Source organism: Eutrigla gurnardus (assembly GCF_963514095.1).
Source record: "Eutrigla gurnardus genome assembly, chromosome: 14".
NCBI lineage: Eukaryota > Metazoa > Chordata > Actinopteri > Perciformes > Triglidae > Eutrigla > Eutrigla gurnardus.
Genome location: NC_139937.1, coordinates 9,723,763 through 9,738,495, shown reverse-complemented (window position 1 = coordinate 9,738,495; position 14,733 = coordinate 9,723,763). Strand labels below are relative to the sequence as shown.

General features: G+C 43.1%; 1 protein-coding gene across 1 annotated transcript in view; it reads right to left on the bottom strand.

The window, feature by feature from the left end:
* The window catches only part of triob (trio Rho guanine nucleotide exchange factor b), a 91,221-nt gene that overhangs the window by 39,217 nt on the left and 37,271 nt on the right, over positions 1-14,733 (bottom strand). Inside the window, 9 exon segments of the mRNA XM_084026066.1 lie at positions 2,249-2,440; positions 2,695-2,817; positions 3,967-4,197; positions 4,761-4,892; positions 6,174-6,365; positions 10,928-11,050; positions 11,932-12,402; positions 12,549-12,653; positions 13,702-13,894. Of these exon segments, the coding sequence (XP_083882192.1) occupies positions 2,249-2,440; positions 2,695-2,817; positions 3,967-4,197; positions 4,761-4,892; positions 6,174-6,365; positions 10,928-11,050; positions 11,932-12,402; positions 12,549-12,653; positions 13,702-13,894 (1,762 nt within the window).

Below are 14,733 nucleotides of genomic sequence, written 5' to 3'. Positions count from 1 at the left end.
CCACGGCTAAAAGACAGATTCCCTGTCCTGCCCTGTGTAGATGCATGTTCTTTATTTTGTTTACAGAATAAATGTAAAAATAATGAGTGTGTGATAGTCATTATTGCAGTGAATGAGGACGCAGATAGATTCGTGTTACACAAATCCACTACAGAAGGAAGGGAAAGCACTGATGTTTGCATAGCAATAACATAACAACTTGCAGGAACACACACACACACACACACACACACACACAAAGAGACACACACAAAAACAAGTCTCACAGTCACTATAAAGGCACTGGAGAAGTAAATTATTGGTCATTTTTGTGCAGATGTATAAATATGAAGCACTTAAAAAAGAAACAAAAGCTTCCTCAGCTCTTCTGGCTTTGATTTTTGGATTTCGCCAAAGAGGCTGCATTCCGCCTGTGGCCTGTGTTATGCGGGGTGTTTACCTCGGACAGGTACCCCCATAGCTTGAATGGGCACTAAACATGGTAAGGCATCGCTGGCTGATCCCCAGTCATGTTCCCACTGTGCATGAATGCCAGAAAAGATCTCATCCATCTAACCCTAACCCAGAAAGGAGGTGGTATCCAATAGTGAGGACCTTTGCCTTTCAACACCAAAAACCACAACCAGCACACATCGGCCGTGAACCAAGCTGGGCAGACATGATGGACACTGAACCCCACTAATCATCTCAGGGATCTTGGGTTCAATAGAAACTGAGTTGAGTAGAACCTGTGCAGTTTACAGGGAGATCCACCACCACATCCCAGACTGCATAGTGATCTGGGCTTGGCCCTTGAGAGCTGGAACCTGAAGGCTGCAGGCCTGCCTGCATGGGTCATTGACACACTCAGAGTGCAAGGGCCTCCTCCATTCGCTCTCTTTACAGTGGTAAGTGGTCTCAGCCTGTCACGTAGGGTTTGGGGAGAAGCATCCTTTATTTCTCATTCATGAAAGGGGCTCCTGTTTCCGGGCCCCTGGTTCTTCTGTGGTATCCGTTGGTGGTATTGGACGCCCTCTCTCAACAGCCATTTGAGCCTATTGAAATGGTTGGGATTGAGTTTATTATTTTACTTAAACTTGCTCTCAGCATAGACCAGGTGAGTGACTTACAGGCTTTATCCATCTGCTCGTTCTGCTTGCAGTTTGCTCCAGGACTCACAACGCTCCGCCTGCATCCGTACCAGCCTTTTGTGCCTTAGCTTTTGGAGTCGCCCTGCTGTTGTCCTACAGTGGGCTTTAGGTGTTTCAACCACCTCCATTCTCTTCAACAGACGAGTAAAGGCTTAACACATTGCAGGAGCGGCCGCTGCATGTGTATGTGAGTAGCTCGGCACTCCCCACAAAGGCTGTCCTACCAGAGGCTGTCCCACAGGATTGAGGAGGCCATATCACTGGCTTATATCTGGAGGGGTTTCACAGCCCCATCAGGGTTTAAGGGCTCATCCCACAAGGAGTATGACCACTTAATGGGCCCTGTTCAAGGGGGTTTCAGCGTAAGACATTTGTGCTGCAGTGAGCCACTGCTCACACTTTTGTAAGGTTTTACAGGCTGGATGTGTCGGAGCACAGGCTGTGCTAGAGGCAAGGGTCGCTGTGTGAACCACTGCCTGGTTCAACATAATTTACTGCTGTGGGAAATGTATGCAAACCAGGAGGGGTACATATCTCCCATACTTAAACACAAAACAACGTTCAATAACTTTGGGTTACTTAACATAATCCCCGGTTGTTTGATAACAGAGTGAGTTGATTTACAATCAGTTCTCTCCTTAATTAGGCACGAAAAGAAAGAGGTCTAAAATGATTAATGAGGGGTTGGTCAACTGTGGTGATATGACCACTGACAGGCGTGATGTCATTGGAGCTTCCATAGTTGGTCATGCCAGCTCGCTTTGTTGCCATAGAAATTAATGTCAGTATCCCAAAGATATATAAGTGGCATTATTTGTGTGCATGTGTGTGTGTGTGGGTGTGTCTGTGGGTGTGCATAAATTGAAATAACAAATAAACACAGTTTGCGATTTTGGAAAATAATAATGACATACAAAAATGTATTTCAGCATTTAATGCTTTGAACACTAATTTCTGCATAAGATGTAAAGCTGGAGTGTTATCAATAAATGAATAGCCCTCTACCGTCTCAGCTCCTGCCCACAAAGTATTAGCAGCAAAAGGTTTAGCTTTTGGCGAGACAGAGGATTCACATCAATGTGTTAAGTAGAGGAGGGGACAGAAGAGAAAATACACACCTCTTTGACATGTGTGTGGAAGGCAACAGACATGTCCAGCAGGACTTTACGCTGCTCGACACGTCGCACAAAGTCCTGGATGCGATCTTCTAGCTGGTGGGCAGCCTGGTAAATCTCCTCTGGGTCACACTCTCCGGTCTGGGCGAGCTGCTCTGCTGCCTCCAGCAATTTGTCAGCATTGGTGTAGGTGTTCTGAAATGTTAACAGCGAAGTATATTTAAAACGTGTGCCGAAATGTGGGCAATTGTTGAGGACAATAAAGCAGTGTCAAATCTATCATTCTATAAAGCATCTCTGTCCTCTAAAATATATTACTTAACATTTGATGTAAAGTTTACACAATGGAATATACTTTTCAGAAATGCGTGTTTTTTTTTCATTAAAATGTGGATTTGATGCCTAGAATAAAAAGTATGTCACAAGATGAAGATGTGTTTCTAATTCACCTGTGCAACCTCCTCAAAGTCTTCATGTCTCTTCTGCAGAGCTCTGGCTCGGTGTAAAGACTTCCCAACACCGGTGTGTTTACTGAGGAAGGCCTCGCCATGGTTTTCTATCCAGTCCAGCACCTTGAAACACACGAGTGAATACAGAGCATGCACATTATGCACAACGATGGTACACTGAGGATGCGGAATACATATTGGAGCAGTAGGGGGTGCAATTGACTGTATTCATGTAGCATTAGCATTACAGAAGTCCATCTCTCTCTCTCTCTCCCTTTCTTCCTCTCTGCTAAGCCCCCCTTCTTTACTCCTTTTCCCCATTTGCAGTCTGTCATGTTTAAATCACAAGTGTGGACAATTAGGTTTTGCCTAATATTAAATCCAGAGCAGGTCAAAGTGACAACATTTCCACTGAGGATGAGATTTGCTATAAATCCTTGCCCGTAATTATCGTATTATCTATAAAACAGATGGCCACACTTCAACCGCGTCCACGTGGGGTAATGAAAGGGATTCTCGTGATGCGTTCAAGGTCTCTGCGAGAATATTTTGATGGGACAAACACGTATGAACATGTGCACAATGCCCTCGACATTTTATGTGACAGAAAATTGCATCACCATGGAAACCATTACCCAGAGAAAAGTGTGATGAAAGAGGGGATGGGAGAGGGAAAAGACAAAAGCCCAGAGACATAGCAAGGCGTAGATAGAGAGAGAGAGAGAGAGAGAGAGAGAGAGAGAGAGAGAGAGAGAGAGAGAGAGAGAGAGAGAGAGAGAGAGAGAGAAGGGGGGAGGGGGTAGAGAGGCAGAGAGCACTTCATGCCCAAAGGGTAGAAATGCAGAGATGACATTAAACACCCACTCGGTAGTTTTGATCTAAGAGCCTTCTAAGTCACAAGAGGAACAGAAAGTCTCACTCTGGAAACCCAGGAGGAAGTGGAGAAAGGCTTTGAAGAAGCTGGAGCTGATTATATTAGCCGATATCTTAGTAACACCACACTATAATTTCAGAATCAAAATGTAATACACATAATGACAAGCCTTTGAAAAGCTCAATAAGTTGATTAATTTCAGTAAAGATGTTTGGAATGAAAGGTGCGTACACTGGTAGTGCCTAGCATTACTTAATAGACAGGCAGGGTAGTTAATTGAAGCGATGAGACAGCACTTTCTCCAGTTTCTACTGCTGCGTATGCGTGAGTGTGCAGGTCTGTCGATGTGTGCACAACACAGAGCTGCGGGCCTCGTAGCCGCTGAACTCGTCACTTACTTGCTGTACATCCTGCTGGAAGACACACAGCTGCAGCCGTTGGTGCAGGCGGACTTTGCGATGCTGCCAGATGTTCTCCAGCTGCCTCTGGTGATGCAGCACCTCGTGGATGATGTCAAGGACGTGGTGCACAGCCTTGGAGTAGTTTGCCGATGCCATCAACGAATCAGCACTTCCTGGGGTCAAAGGTCGCTGTAGTTTGTCCAAAAGAGACTTCCCATCCTGGCTTACCTGTCAAAGGTCACATGTAGTTTGACATAAAAAAATATATTTTTTCCCCTCTCCCCATACATCCATTTCCATTGTTGGTTTTATGTCATTTGAAACACTAATGGATGGATTGTGTTTATATTGTAGCGTTTGCATTATATTGTACTAAAGACATGTGTTTATATTGTAGCGTGTGCATTATATTGTACTAAAGACATGTAAATGGCCTCATTTATATAGCACTTTTGTCCAAAGCGCTTTACAACAATGACTGACATTCACCCATTCACTCACACATTCACACACCGACGGCGGAGTCAACCACGCAGGGCGACAGCCAGCTCGTCAGGAGCAATTGGGGTGAGGTGTCTTGCTCAGGGACACCAGGCACTCAGCTAGGAGGAGCCGGGGATCGAACCGGCAATCTTGCGGTTGCCAGCCAACCCGCTCTACCTCCTGAGCTAAACCCCCCCACATGTGTTTATATTCTAATACATGATTTAGATCATTATTAGTGATGTCCTGTGTTCTGTGGAAGTGACATTAATATCTCCATAATACGTTTGTGTTTTGTGTCGACTGACCTCAGAGTATGCAGTTGTGATGTGCTCATATAGTCCCTGGTGATGATGGATCGTGTCTTCCAGATCCTGGAGTTCAGAGGGCAGCTCTCCTTCACCACACGCCTTACACCATGGCTCCACTTTACTCATGTACTGGAGAGTACAAACACAATTCATTGTAGATATACATAAAGCATTCCATCATAGATCAATTTACCCGTTCTGATATTGTACAACATACGACAGTCCACACTACTGCATACTGTTTGGCTTGTAAAATGCAGTATCCATTGTTTATGCATGACCAGGCTATTATATCCATGCAGCGGTAACTCTTGGCAAAACCACAGCAACTTGACTTTTTTGTCTACATTATAAAATTGACATTTATTTGATCAGCAAGATAATGAAAATAGCAATAAAACCACTTTGATTGTATCGTGACAACTGACACCAAATGTATTATCTCCAATCATGCAGTGTGTATGATTTTCCACAAGTATACTCACACTGCCCATGTTTTTACTAACACAGTCTAACACATGCTATCCGTATGCAGAGTTCAGCCACAGTTTTGTTTGCCATTGAACACTTTCACCACAAGCCAATGAAAACAAAGAAAAACAATGCCTCTGCATTAGAACAGCCCTTAATTGGCTGACAGCTAAACTAGCTCTACATTAACGGCTGGCATCCAAAGGTTTGTGGCGGAAAACAGGGAGGCTGGCCTGGATAGAGGACGAGAGAGGTTGAAGTAGGAAAGAGGGAAAAGTTCAACGAAGAGAAAGAGAAAGACCTCTGTAGAAAACTGATAGAATACTGATTAAAATAGAATACAGACAGCGATGTAGGGGGTTTAAACAATTATTTGTGGTTAAAATGATCCCAAATGATGGTCACGAAAACAGACAATATAATGTCTGTAATGCTGCTCTGTCCCCTAATATTGACAACAAAATATCAATAGCCTACAAGGATGTCTTGAGCATTAAAGTCTGTAGAGAAAGGAGGCCACTCAGCAAACAATAGGTGTCCACACCTAACTAATGCATTGTTACTGCAGCCGTAAGCAAAACAATGGAAAGTAGTATTGATCGTTAAATGCTCTATTAGGGATAAAGCAACTATAGTGCTTGTGCATTGTAGTGGAGCCAAAACATGTCCTTCTTTCTATTTCTCTCTTCAAATCTACTTTTTATATTACTTTTTAAGTATAGGTTTGCATACTAAACTGCTAAACATTATTATTACTACACCAGCTACTTAATTATTCAGTAACCGCACATAACAGAAAACCCTGTCAGCCTCTAACATTCTGTAATCTAATATGTGATCTAATATGCTCCATTACACTTATTATTTATCATCTCAGTCTGTGTGACATCATCGGAACGGTGCTGGATTTCGGTTCGTCTATTAGCTGCGGGTCTGTACCTGGTCTGCTTTCTGGTGGAAGCTGGCTGACATCTCCAGCAGGGTGCTGCGTTCATCCAGTGCTGCAGCGAAGGCCTTCCACTCCTGCTCCAGCTGTCCTGAGATCTGCTGGATCTGCTGGGAGGCGTAGTGGCCCGATTCCAGGAGCCGGTTCCCTACCGACATGATCCGATTGATGTTCACATACACATTCTGTGTTTAAGACAAGAGAAGGAGAGAAGCGAGACGTCACAGATTTAAATACGAACCAAAGTTTTAATTCAATAAAATGCTGTATGTAATTTATTTAACTAGACTTCCTGTGGTTTGAATCTAAAGAGACCTCATCTGAGGCTCTACTGACTCATATAAACAATGTTAATATTTGGGCATTCAGCAAAGGTAAATGAACAGAGATTTTTGCTATGGTTTTATTTCGGGTGCCTTGGTGCAAGCTGTGTTTCGAGAAAGCAATTAAATACAGTAGTCACAATCAAATTAATGTGCACAGTGATGAATATCAGACAAAATAAAAGTCAATATGTTCACCTTGGGCATAAAACACCCCTCCCATTCCCACACGTACACACATACATTAAAAAGTCATTCACTTGGGAGGATGTGAATAATGAGAAGAAACTCATTTGCCTCTTATCTTTCAGTTGTTTTTCTTATATATATGGGCTCCAAGCTGTTTTGTGTAGATAGGCATGGATCAGCAAACGCTAATTAACAACTGTGTTAACAGCCTGTTATTATTCTATTCAATTACTGCTCCTGGAGCCTATTATGGCTCTTAGCTTGTTTGTTTCAATCACAACGGGGGGGCAAAGAAGAACACCAGCTACAGCCCTCAGACAGAGACAAATTATGAGTTTTTATCAGAATTATTGACACTGGATCACTGCTTTGTTTTCAATATCGTCCTGCATGCACACCAAGCAAAGCCATTCCCTACTGTCCAAAAATCCAGGAGAATCCTGGCACTGGGACATATAGGCACTAGATTAAGTCTGATGTTGGCTCGAGGATGATAGAGACAGTGGTCTGCTCAGTCGGGCTCACGTGAGAAATCAAGGGAGTCAAACTGCTGTCGAGTACAAAGCACTAGGTAAGTATTGATGTATTAAAGAACGGTGGTGCACACAGTAGAATGGCTGTAATCCAATTATACGTTTTTACAAAGACACAAACTAAAGATAACAGAACAACTATCTGTAAGCTATTATACATCCTATGTGGTAGTATACCATGGGGAACCATGGTGATTGTTGGAAAAGAAACATGCACAAAAAGACCTCAAGGAAAACACACACACACACACACACACACACACACACACACACACACACACACACACACACACACACACACACAGGGAAGTAGGGGACTGGGGCAGAAAGGAAGAACTGAATTCCTGAGTGGCAACCAATAAAGCCTGAAGGCCTTCGAGCCATCTGTAGGACATTATGAATTAGATGAAATAACATGGGCCGGACTTCTCAAACACACAGGGTGGTAAAGCCTTAATCCCAAACTGCTGGGAGGAAAGGGGGAGGGCAAAGATAGAGAAAGTATTCCTAACTCAAACCCGATGCAGAAAGTGAAGGAGAGAGATAAAAACAACAAGAGAGAAGAGGAAACGGAGGGCAACAGTTTTGACCCAGAGATCAATTCATCTACAAAGTAGGAAAACAAATATGACCACAGTAATGTTTGCTTTACAAACGCACTAGAGAACAACAACTCTCCAGAACAGCAGAACATAACATCGCAAAAGGGGTGATAGGGATCCAGGCTGGAACCAGACCACTATGTATGTTCTACCACACACACCGTGTTTTTACTTCAAACCCAGTGTCCAAGTTCCACATCCCAAACTCCCAAAGTGTAAAATGTATCCAATATCATAGGTTCATCAAAAAACCTGGCAATGAAATGAAAGTTAGTGTCCAAAGAATGCACACTACTAAAAAAATACCTCAAGTTTCAGGCCTCCTGTTTTTGTTAAACACCCTGACAAAGACGTACAGAGGTGGAAAAACGTTAACTTTAAATTGTGTTTTTCTCACTACAACAAAGTATTTTTAATATTAATATTTTCTTCCACTTTGTGACTTGTCCTTAAATGTTGGAGTGCCTGGGTTGGTTTCCTGTTTATCCGTTTCCTCCCCATTTTCCAACAGTACACAACACATTCTGGGCTACAGAAAACAAGAATCCCCCGTCTCTCTCTCAATGGAAACCACAGCTTTGAATAACAGTCACTGTTCACTGATAGACTTCTTATCTCACTACACATAGCTTTACTATACTGCTGCCATCTCACAAAATATAAAATTCAAAGCAAATAATCTCCACGCCTTCAGGACTTGTGTCCAGGGTTCCCCCTTTTATCCACCAACACTTTGGGGTGCTAAAATCATGTTGCATTGTGTTACTATTTGCTGCTGAAATGACCCTGTTTTCCCTACAAGCACAACTTAATATTCATGACTGATCTTGTGGCCATTATATAACTGTACACAGTAATATAGTCATTATAACAACAACTGCCAGGGACTCCAGCCAGTACATATCATAATCAAACCTTCTATTCACACTAAATTGAGTTGCTTGAGGTGAGGAATTGACTAGCTAATTTGTTTGTCGATGTGTGAGTCCGTATTTGCACGCCTTTAAAATACCCTATGAAAAAGTTGAGGGAATAAGCATTTTTGTTTGCCTTCACATGAGCAAATGAAAGGGGAATTATTCCATCTGGGTCGCGGGCTCTTGAAAGATTGAGTCGGCAGCATCTCATTGTCCTGGAATTGCACGAGTAACTCTCCCCGAGGGCAGAAATGATCAGGGATGAAAGCCAATCTGGAAACGCATTGACAATGTGAAGGGACAACCACTCGTTCAGATCATATATCCATACCCATGTTATCATTTTGTGTATTATTTCTATGTTTTGGGGACTATTTACATTTGTGATATATGATCTTCTCTGACATTTATTGTCTGCTTTTTAACAAGCATGCACCTATATAAGTCAAATGTTACACAATGTTTAAAAAAGTACACTTAGTTTACGATAAATACATTTACGTTTCCTGTTTTTGCAAAACCAAGAAGATGTATTTTTGACTTTTTCTCTATTCTTTTCACCAAAAGCAATGAACGGCTCCCTGGCACAACTCCGACACAGTAGCCACCCTCACTGGAGTGGCAGTGGAGTAAAACTCATAGATATACTGGGTTAAGAAACTGCATTTGTTAAGTGCCTCCCATAGGGGGCATAACAGTAACATAACCCCATCTATTGTATTGTGCATGACACATTATAGCACAGTCGCCAATAGTGTTTGGTTTGAATAATCAACTTAAAGACGACGATTTAAAGAGAGAGAGAGAGTGTCATGCCAATAAAGCCTTATGAACTGAATTGAGAGAGAGAGAGAGAGAGAGAGAGAGAGAGAGAGAGAGAGAGAGAGAGAGAGCACTTGTTCTTTTGTTCTTACTTATTACAGAGAAGCTTCAAGATGATCCCTCTAGAGGTCAGTGCACTGATGAAAGGTTTCCAGCTAATTATAGACACCAAACAAAAGGCCCTCTCTTATTCTCACTGATGTTGCTGTGAGTAAACACAAGACTGAAAGACTTTATTCTCAGGTTGAGTCTCGTATGAATGTCCACGCCGAAAGCAACGATCACGAATACAACATTGTGAAAGCAACGCTGATACAGCAATAGACGTCTTTTAAAACCAGTAATGCCAGAATGTGTATTCCTCCCATACATTTTCACAAATACTGGCAACAAAGACAGAAACAAGAGGACACAGGCACACGGACACTATGCATTTCCATTCAGCTACGCAGGCAACAGGAAGGGGAAACGCTGCATCCTGTGGAAGAATGGGTGGAGGGGGCTGTGGTCACTCTGAGTGTACCCTACTGTGTGTGTGTGTGTGTGTGTGTGTGCGTGTATTTCCAGTGTATTGTGAATATTTGTGTTTATTCTGCAGTTCCATCTGTCTTTTCTACTACTATTGTCTCAGTTATTAGTTGCGTGAGTCCTCACACCAGTGACACTGTGAGTGGGAGCCTTTAGGCCCCTTTCCTGTTGGCGTCACATTGTCACACCAACACCATAAAAAAAATGTTTGGGTAGGAGCTCTTCCTGTACTCAAATAGTTTGTTGAAGCTGCTTTTTGGATAAAGATACGTGTGGATAATATATAATAACCGTGATTTGAGACATTTTCTTTTGGGCTGATTGATTTGCTGACACAAGTCCATCCTGTACATTCTTGATAGGCATCAACGGGTTCAAGCTTGGTTGCTCAGTTATGTCTGCTCGACAGGAATCATACTGTACAGCATTACGATGCAATGTGACCGAGTGCAGTAAGATACGGGAGGGATGGGATGGTTGAGGAGCCGAGGGCAGCACACAGCTCTGGGATGGGCAGGGAGGTAATACGGGTCAAGTATGGGAACAGCGCTGTTACAAGACATGGCAGAGGGGGCAGAGTCGAGGCACAAAACAGCTGAATAGTAAGAGTGACAGTAGCAGCACAGAAAGTATAAGTCTACGGCGAGTCATAGCTCAACAGAGAGGACGGTTTGGGATAAAGGAAGAGAGCATGTTTGTCTGTGTGTGGTGGTTGTACAGGGTGGGAGGCCTCAGCTTGTTACCGTGAATGACAGTAATGATGATAGTTTGCCACCGCATCGCCTGAGTGTGTTTACTGTTCACGTGTGTTAGAGACAAAGGCGAGGGCTTACCATGCAGTTCATAGCAAAGTGGTTGTGCTGGGTCTGCAGCTCGACAGCATGCTGGTGGTTCCCTCCGATCTCTGTGTAGCTGTTGAGAAAGAGCCCCTTGTTGTGCATGATCCAGTCGAACATCTGCACACGGAAAAGGGAGAGAAAATGCAGAAAGTCTTACAGAATGCACTACGAATTCAAAAATATCATTCCATCCAGCAGTGATAATATGAATGGGTGTATTGTTTGGTGTTTATAATAATCCAAAACCTTCCATAGATGCAAAACAACAAGCTCTCTCTCTCTCTGTGTGTGTGTGTGTGTGTGTGTGTGTGTGTGTGTGTGTGTGTGTGTGTGTTATTTCTATGTTCCTCACTCTACATCTTTGCTGTATGGAAAAGGTTGTGTTTAATTACAGCTCTGACACTTTCCGTAGCAGGCCTCTGCATTCGCCTCCAGCTCTGCACTGTTACATTACTCAGCTGCAGACGTGCAGCATCGCACTCTCTGAGACACTGACCACATACAGGCACGTACACACACACTCACATTCATTTCCTATCTGTGTCCATGCACACACACGCACAGTTCAGATAATATTCGACCAAAAATTTGAATAAAACATAAATAACTCATTCTAATATTACCAAAAAAAGCTTTCAAAATAATACATCTAGGCTGAAATCATAAGGATTCATATTGTTATGATATTGTATAATAACCTGTCGACAGTAACCCAATGCACTTCATTTGTAACACTACATACATCCACGCCTTGTTAATCACACGCATGGATGAAAGCTGATTCTGAGGATTTAAATGTCTGGATTATTGTAATGTTTTCAAATACCTGGCTAAAACTGACATGCATACTCACGCATCAGATCGGCTCCCATGCCGCCTAAATACTTATGTATTGTACTATATGTATCAAGAATAATCTGTGCATTGGCAGGTGACAACATATCAGCACAATGTAGCACAATATGAGCTTGGGGACAACAATGGAATAGCACTCTGACCTTCTCTGCATCCTGTTCAAACAGACGCAGCTGGAAACACTGGTCCAGCTTCAGTTTCCTCATGTGCCACAGTTGCTGCAGGTTCTGGCGCGTCCCGTGCAGCTTGTCCAACAAACCCGTCACCTTCGCCACGAGGTTGTGCGCGTCCACATGCGCATGGAAGCCGTGATGGTGGTCGTTGGAATCTCCACTAGCACCGCCGCTGCGAGTGCTGTACCCGCTTTCACTGCTACCTCCACCTCCTGCAGTCTGTAACTGTAGCCTTTGTTGTAGCCTTCGTCCCTGTGTATCCAGCTCCTCCACCGACGCCTTCGTGGCCCTTTTCTTCAGCGATGCGTGCTCTTCCATGAGCCGCCGAGCCCCCTCCAGGTCCCGCGGGAGATCACGCTGGGACAAGGTTTCCTGGAGCTCCTCAAGGCGCGCCAGTGCCCGCGTTGCATCGCTGGCGAAGGTCTCAAATGACAGCCGCACCTTGAAATGCAAAAGTGAACTGCGTTTTTGAAAAATGGCAAAAAACGACTCAACTTCAACTCTGAGTAAAAGAGTGGAGTTGTTTTCTTTCTATCTTTCTGTGTGACTTGTAAAGAGCAATAGAACAAAAGAGAAAGTGTCCAAACCTCAATCCATTCATCATGGTTGTAGTCTAAGCTGCCTTCAAAGTCAGCCGTCAGCTGGGATGAGTCCACAATCTTGGATAAACCCTCTAAGGAGACCATTACCGTCTGGCGTGGGGGTTGTTTGAGGGGCAGATGAAGTCGGATATGACAATAAAGAGACAGAAGAAGTGAAAAGGGGGGTAAATGGAGTGAACAAAACAGTCATCATCATGTCAATACTCCAAACTAATCAAATATTAACTTGACAATATATCTCCTAGTGTTGCACCTGGCTTCACAAAAAGAATGTCTGCTGTTTAGATTGGCGGGGTGACCAGAAAAAAATAACATTCCAGGCATTTTAAGCAGCTTTCATGTTATCGTTAATAAGATAGAAATACACACTTATAAACTCTCAGGAAGAGAAAACAAACACTGCTGAGGTTCGCTGGAGAAAGGCACACACACAATGAAAACAGTCAGATCTGCCGCTCGAGTGCTCCCCGCCACAGATGCTATAATAGCTGGAAGGGGTTTTTCATTTTGGCTTCTTTTAAACTGACATGAGACGTCGGAGTTGGATCGGTAAACTGACACATTGTGAGAGGCAAAGGAGCTGCGCAATAAAAACATTGTCTCGTCCTGCTGGATAACGCGCTGCAGTTGTGAAAACTCAACAGTGCCTGATGAGGTAGAGGAGAGCATATCTGGATCACTACCCCCATACTTGTGCCTACTCACACACAGTACATGTTTAAAATCATTAAAAAAATCAACAACTCCTTGCTATTGGGATGATATGCTTCACCATGTCCTATATACAGTATCCCGTTCCCATGGTAACTGGGTCAGGACTAAATATACCACCACCACATGCCCACATGGGACAGAACAGTGCCACTGTCACCAAGCAGCAGCTCAATTAGAGCTGATAAATTAAGACCGATGGCTATGCGAAACAAAGAACTGCAATAGACGACACATTATTCGTCTTAATAATATACAGTTTCTAATTATATATGAATGTAATTAGCAATACCAATAACCCCATCTCTTGTAGAAAACAATCAAAGAATCATAAACCTGTACATTCAGAAGAGACAATAACACTACACACCAGGTTATATGTTAAAAGCATTAGTCTTGTGCATTCGAAGTATTGAGTGTCACTCACCTCAAATTCAAACTTGGAGCTGCCGAAGTTGGTCCGCTGCTTCTGCCAGAAGTTGTCTGGTTTGATGATGAGTGCGACGTGGATACAGGAAGGGAAAGACTCCTGGAGGATCTTCAGCAGAGGCTTGATGCTGTCCCACTTAGAACCACGCATGTCCACAATGACTGTGAAGCCATGTCTGGCCACTTCCTCACTGCAAAAAAAAAAATAAAAAGATAAATAAAGGGGTCAGGGTTTTGAAAAACTAAAATATGTGACAATATATAACTTTTAAATGATTGTATCGTGCTAGCAACAAACCACCAAACCCTAGAGGAGAGTAAAAACAAGTGACAACAAAAGGACAAAAGCAATCGGATTGAGTGATTGATTCGAGACAGAACAAACCTCAATGAGCTGAAAGAAACAATGTCAAACTATTGAGTCACATCATTGTCAAAATGTAACAGAATTACAGAAACTAAAAAGCCGCAGTAAAAAGAAAAAATAAACTCATCAAACTGCAAAGATGGCAAAAATATTTAAAGTCAAACGATTCCGTGTAAATCTCCGGAGCATCCGGGGAGGAAAAAATAGTTAAAACATTCAAGCGTTGAAATTTCCACTGCTGGAGTCCTGCTCCCATATAAGTCCATAAAAGGTTGTTTCTCGGTGTTAAAGGCTTTAATCTGAATGTGTCTAGCTAGGAGACAGAAACAGACGCAGGCCCTCCTGCTCTAACTGTCTCTGACCTCACTCTCTGAAAACAGATCGCTGGCCAAATGGGTAGAGGAAAACAGAGTGTAGAGGAGGGAGAGGGGAGAGAGGGAGAGGAGAGAGAGAGAGAGAGAGAGAGGGAGGGAGAGAGATAGAGATAGAGGGAGAGAGAGAGAGAGAGGGAGGGAGAGATGCAGATGTAAGAGAAAAGGGCAAAAGTAATATTTAGAAAGAAGAAAGAGAATTAAGCTCCTTCTAGATGAGTCATTTGGCTCCTTCTGAGACAAATGGACGGATGCAGACAGACAGGTCTTTTCTCCTCTTTAGTCATTCCTC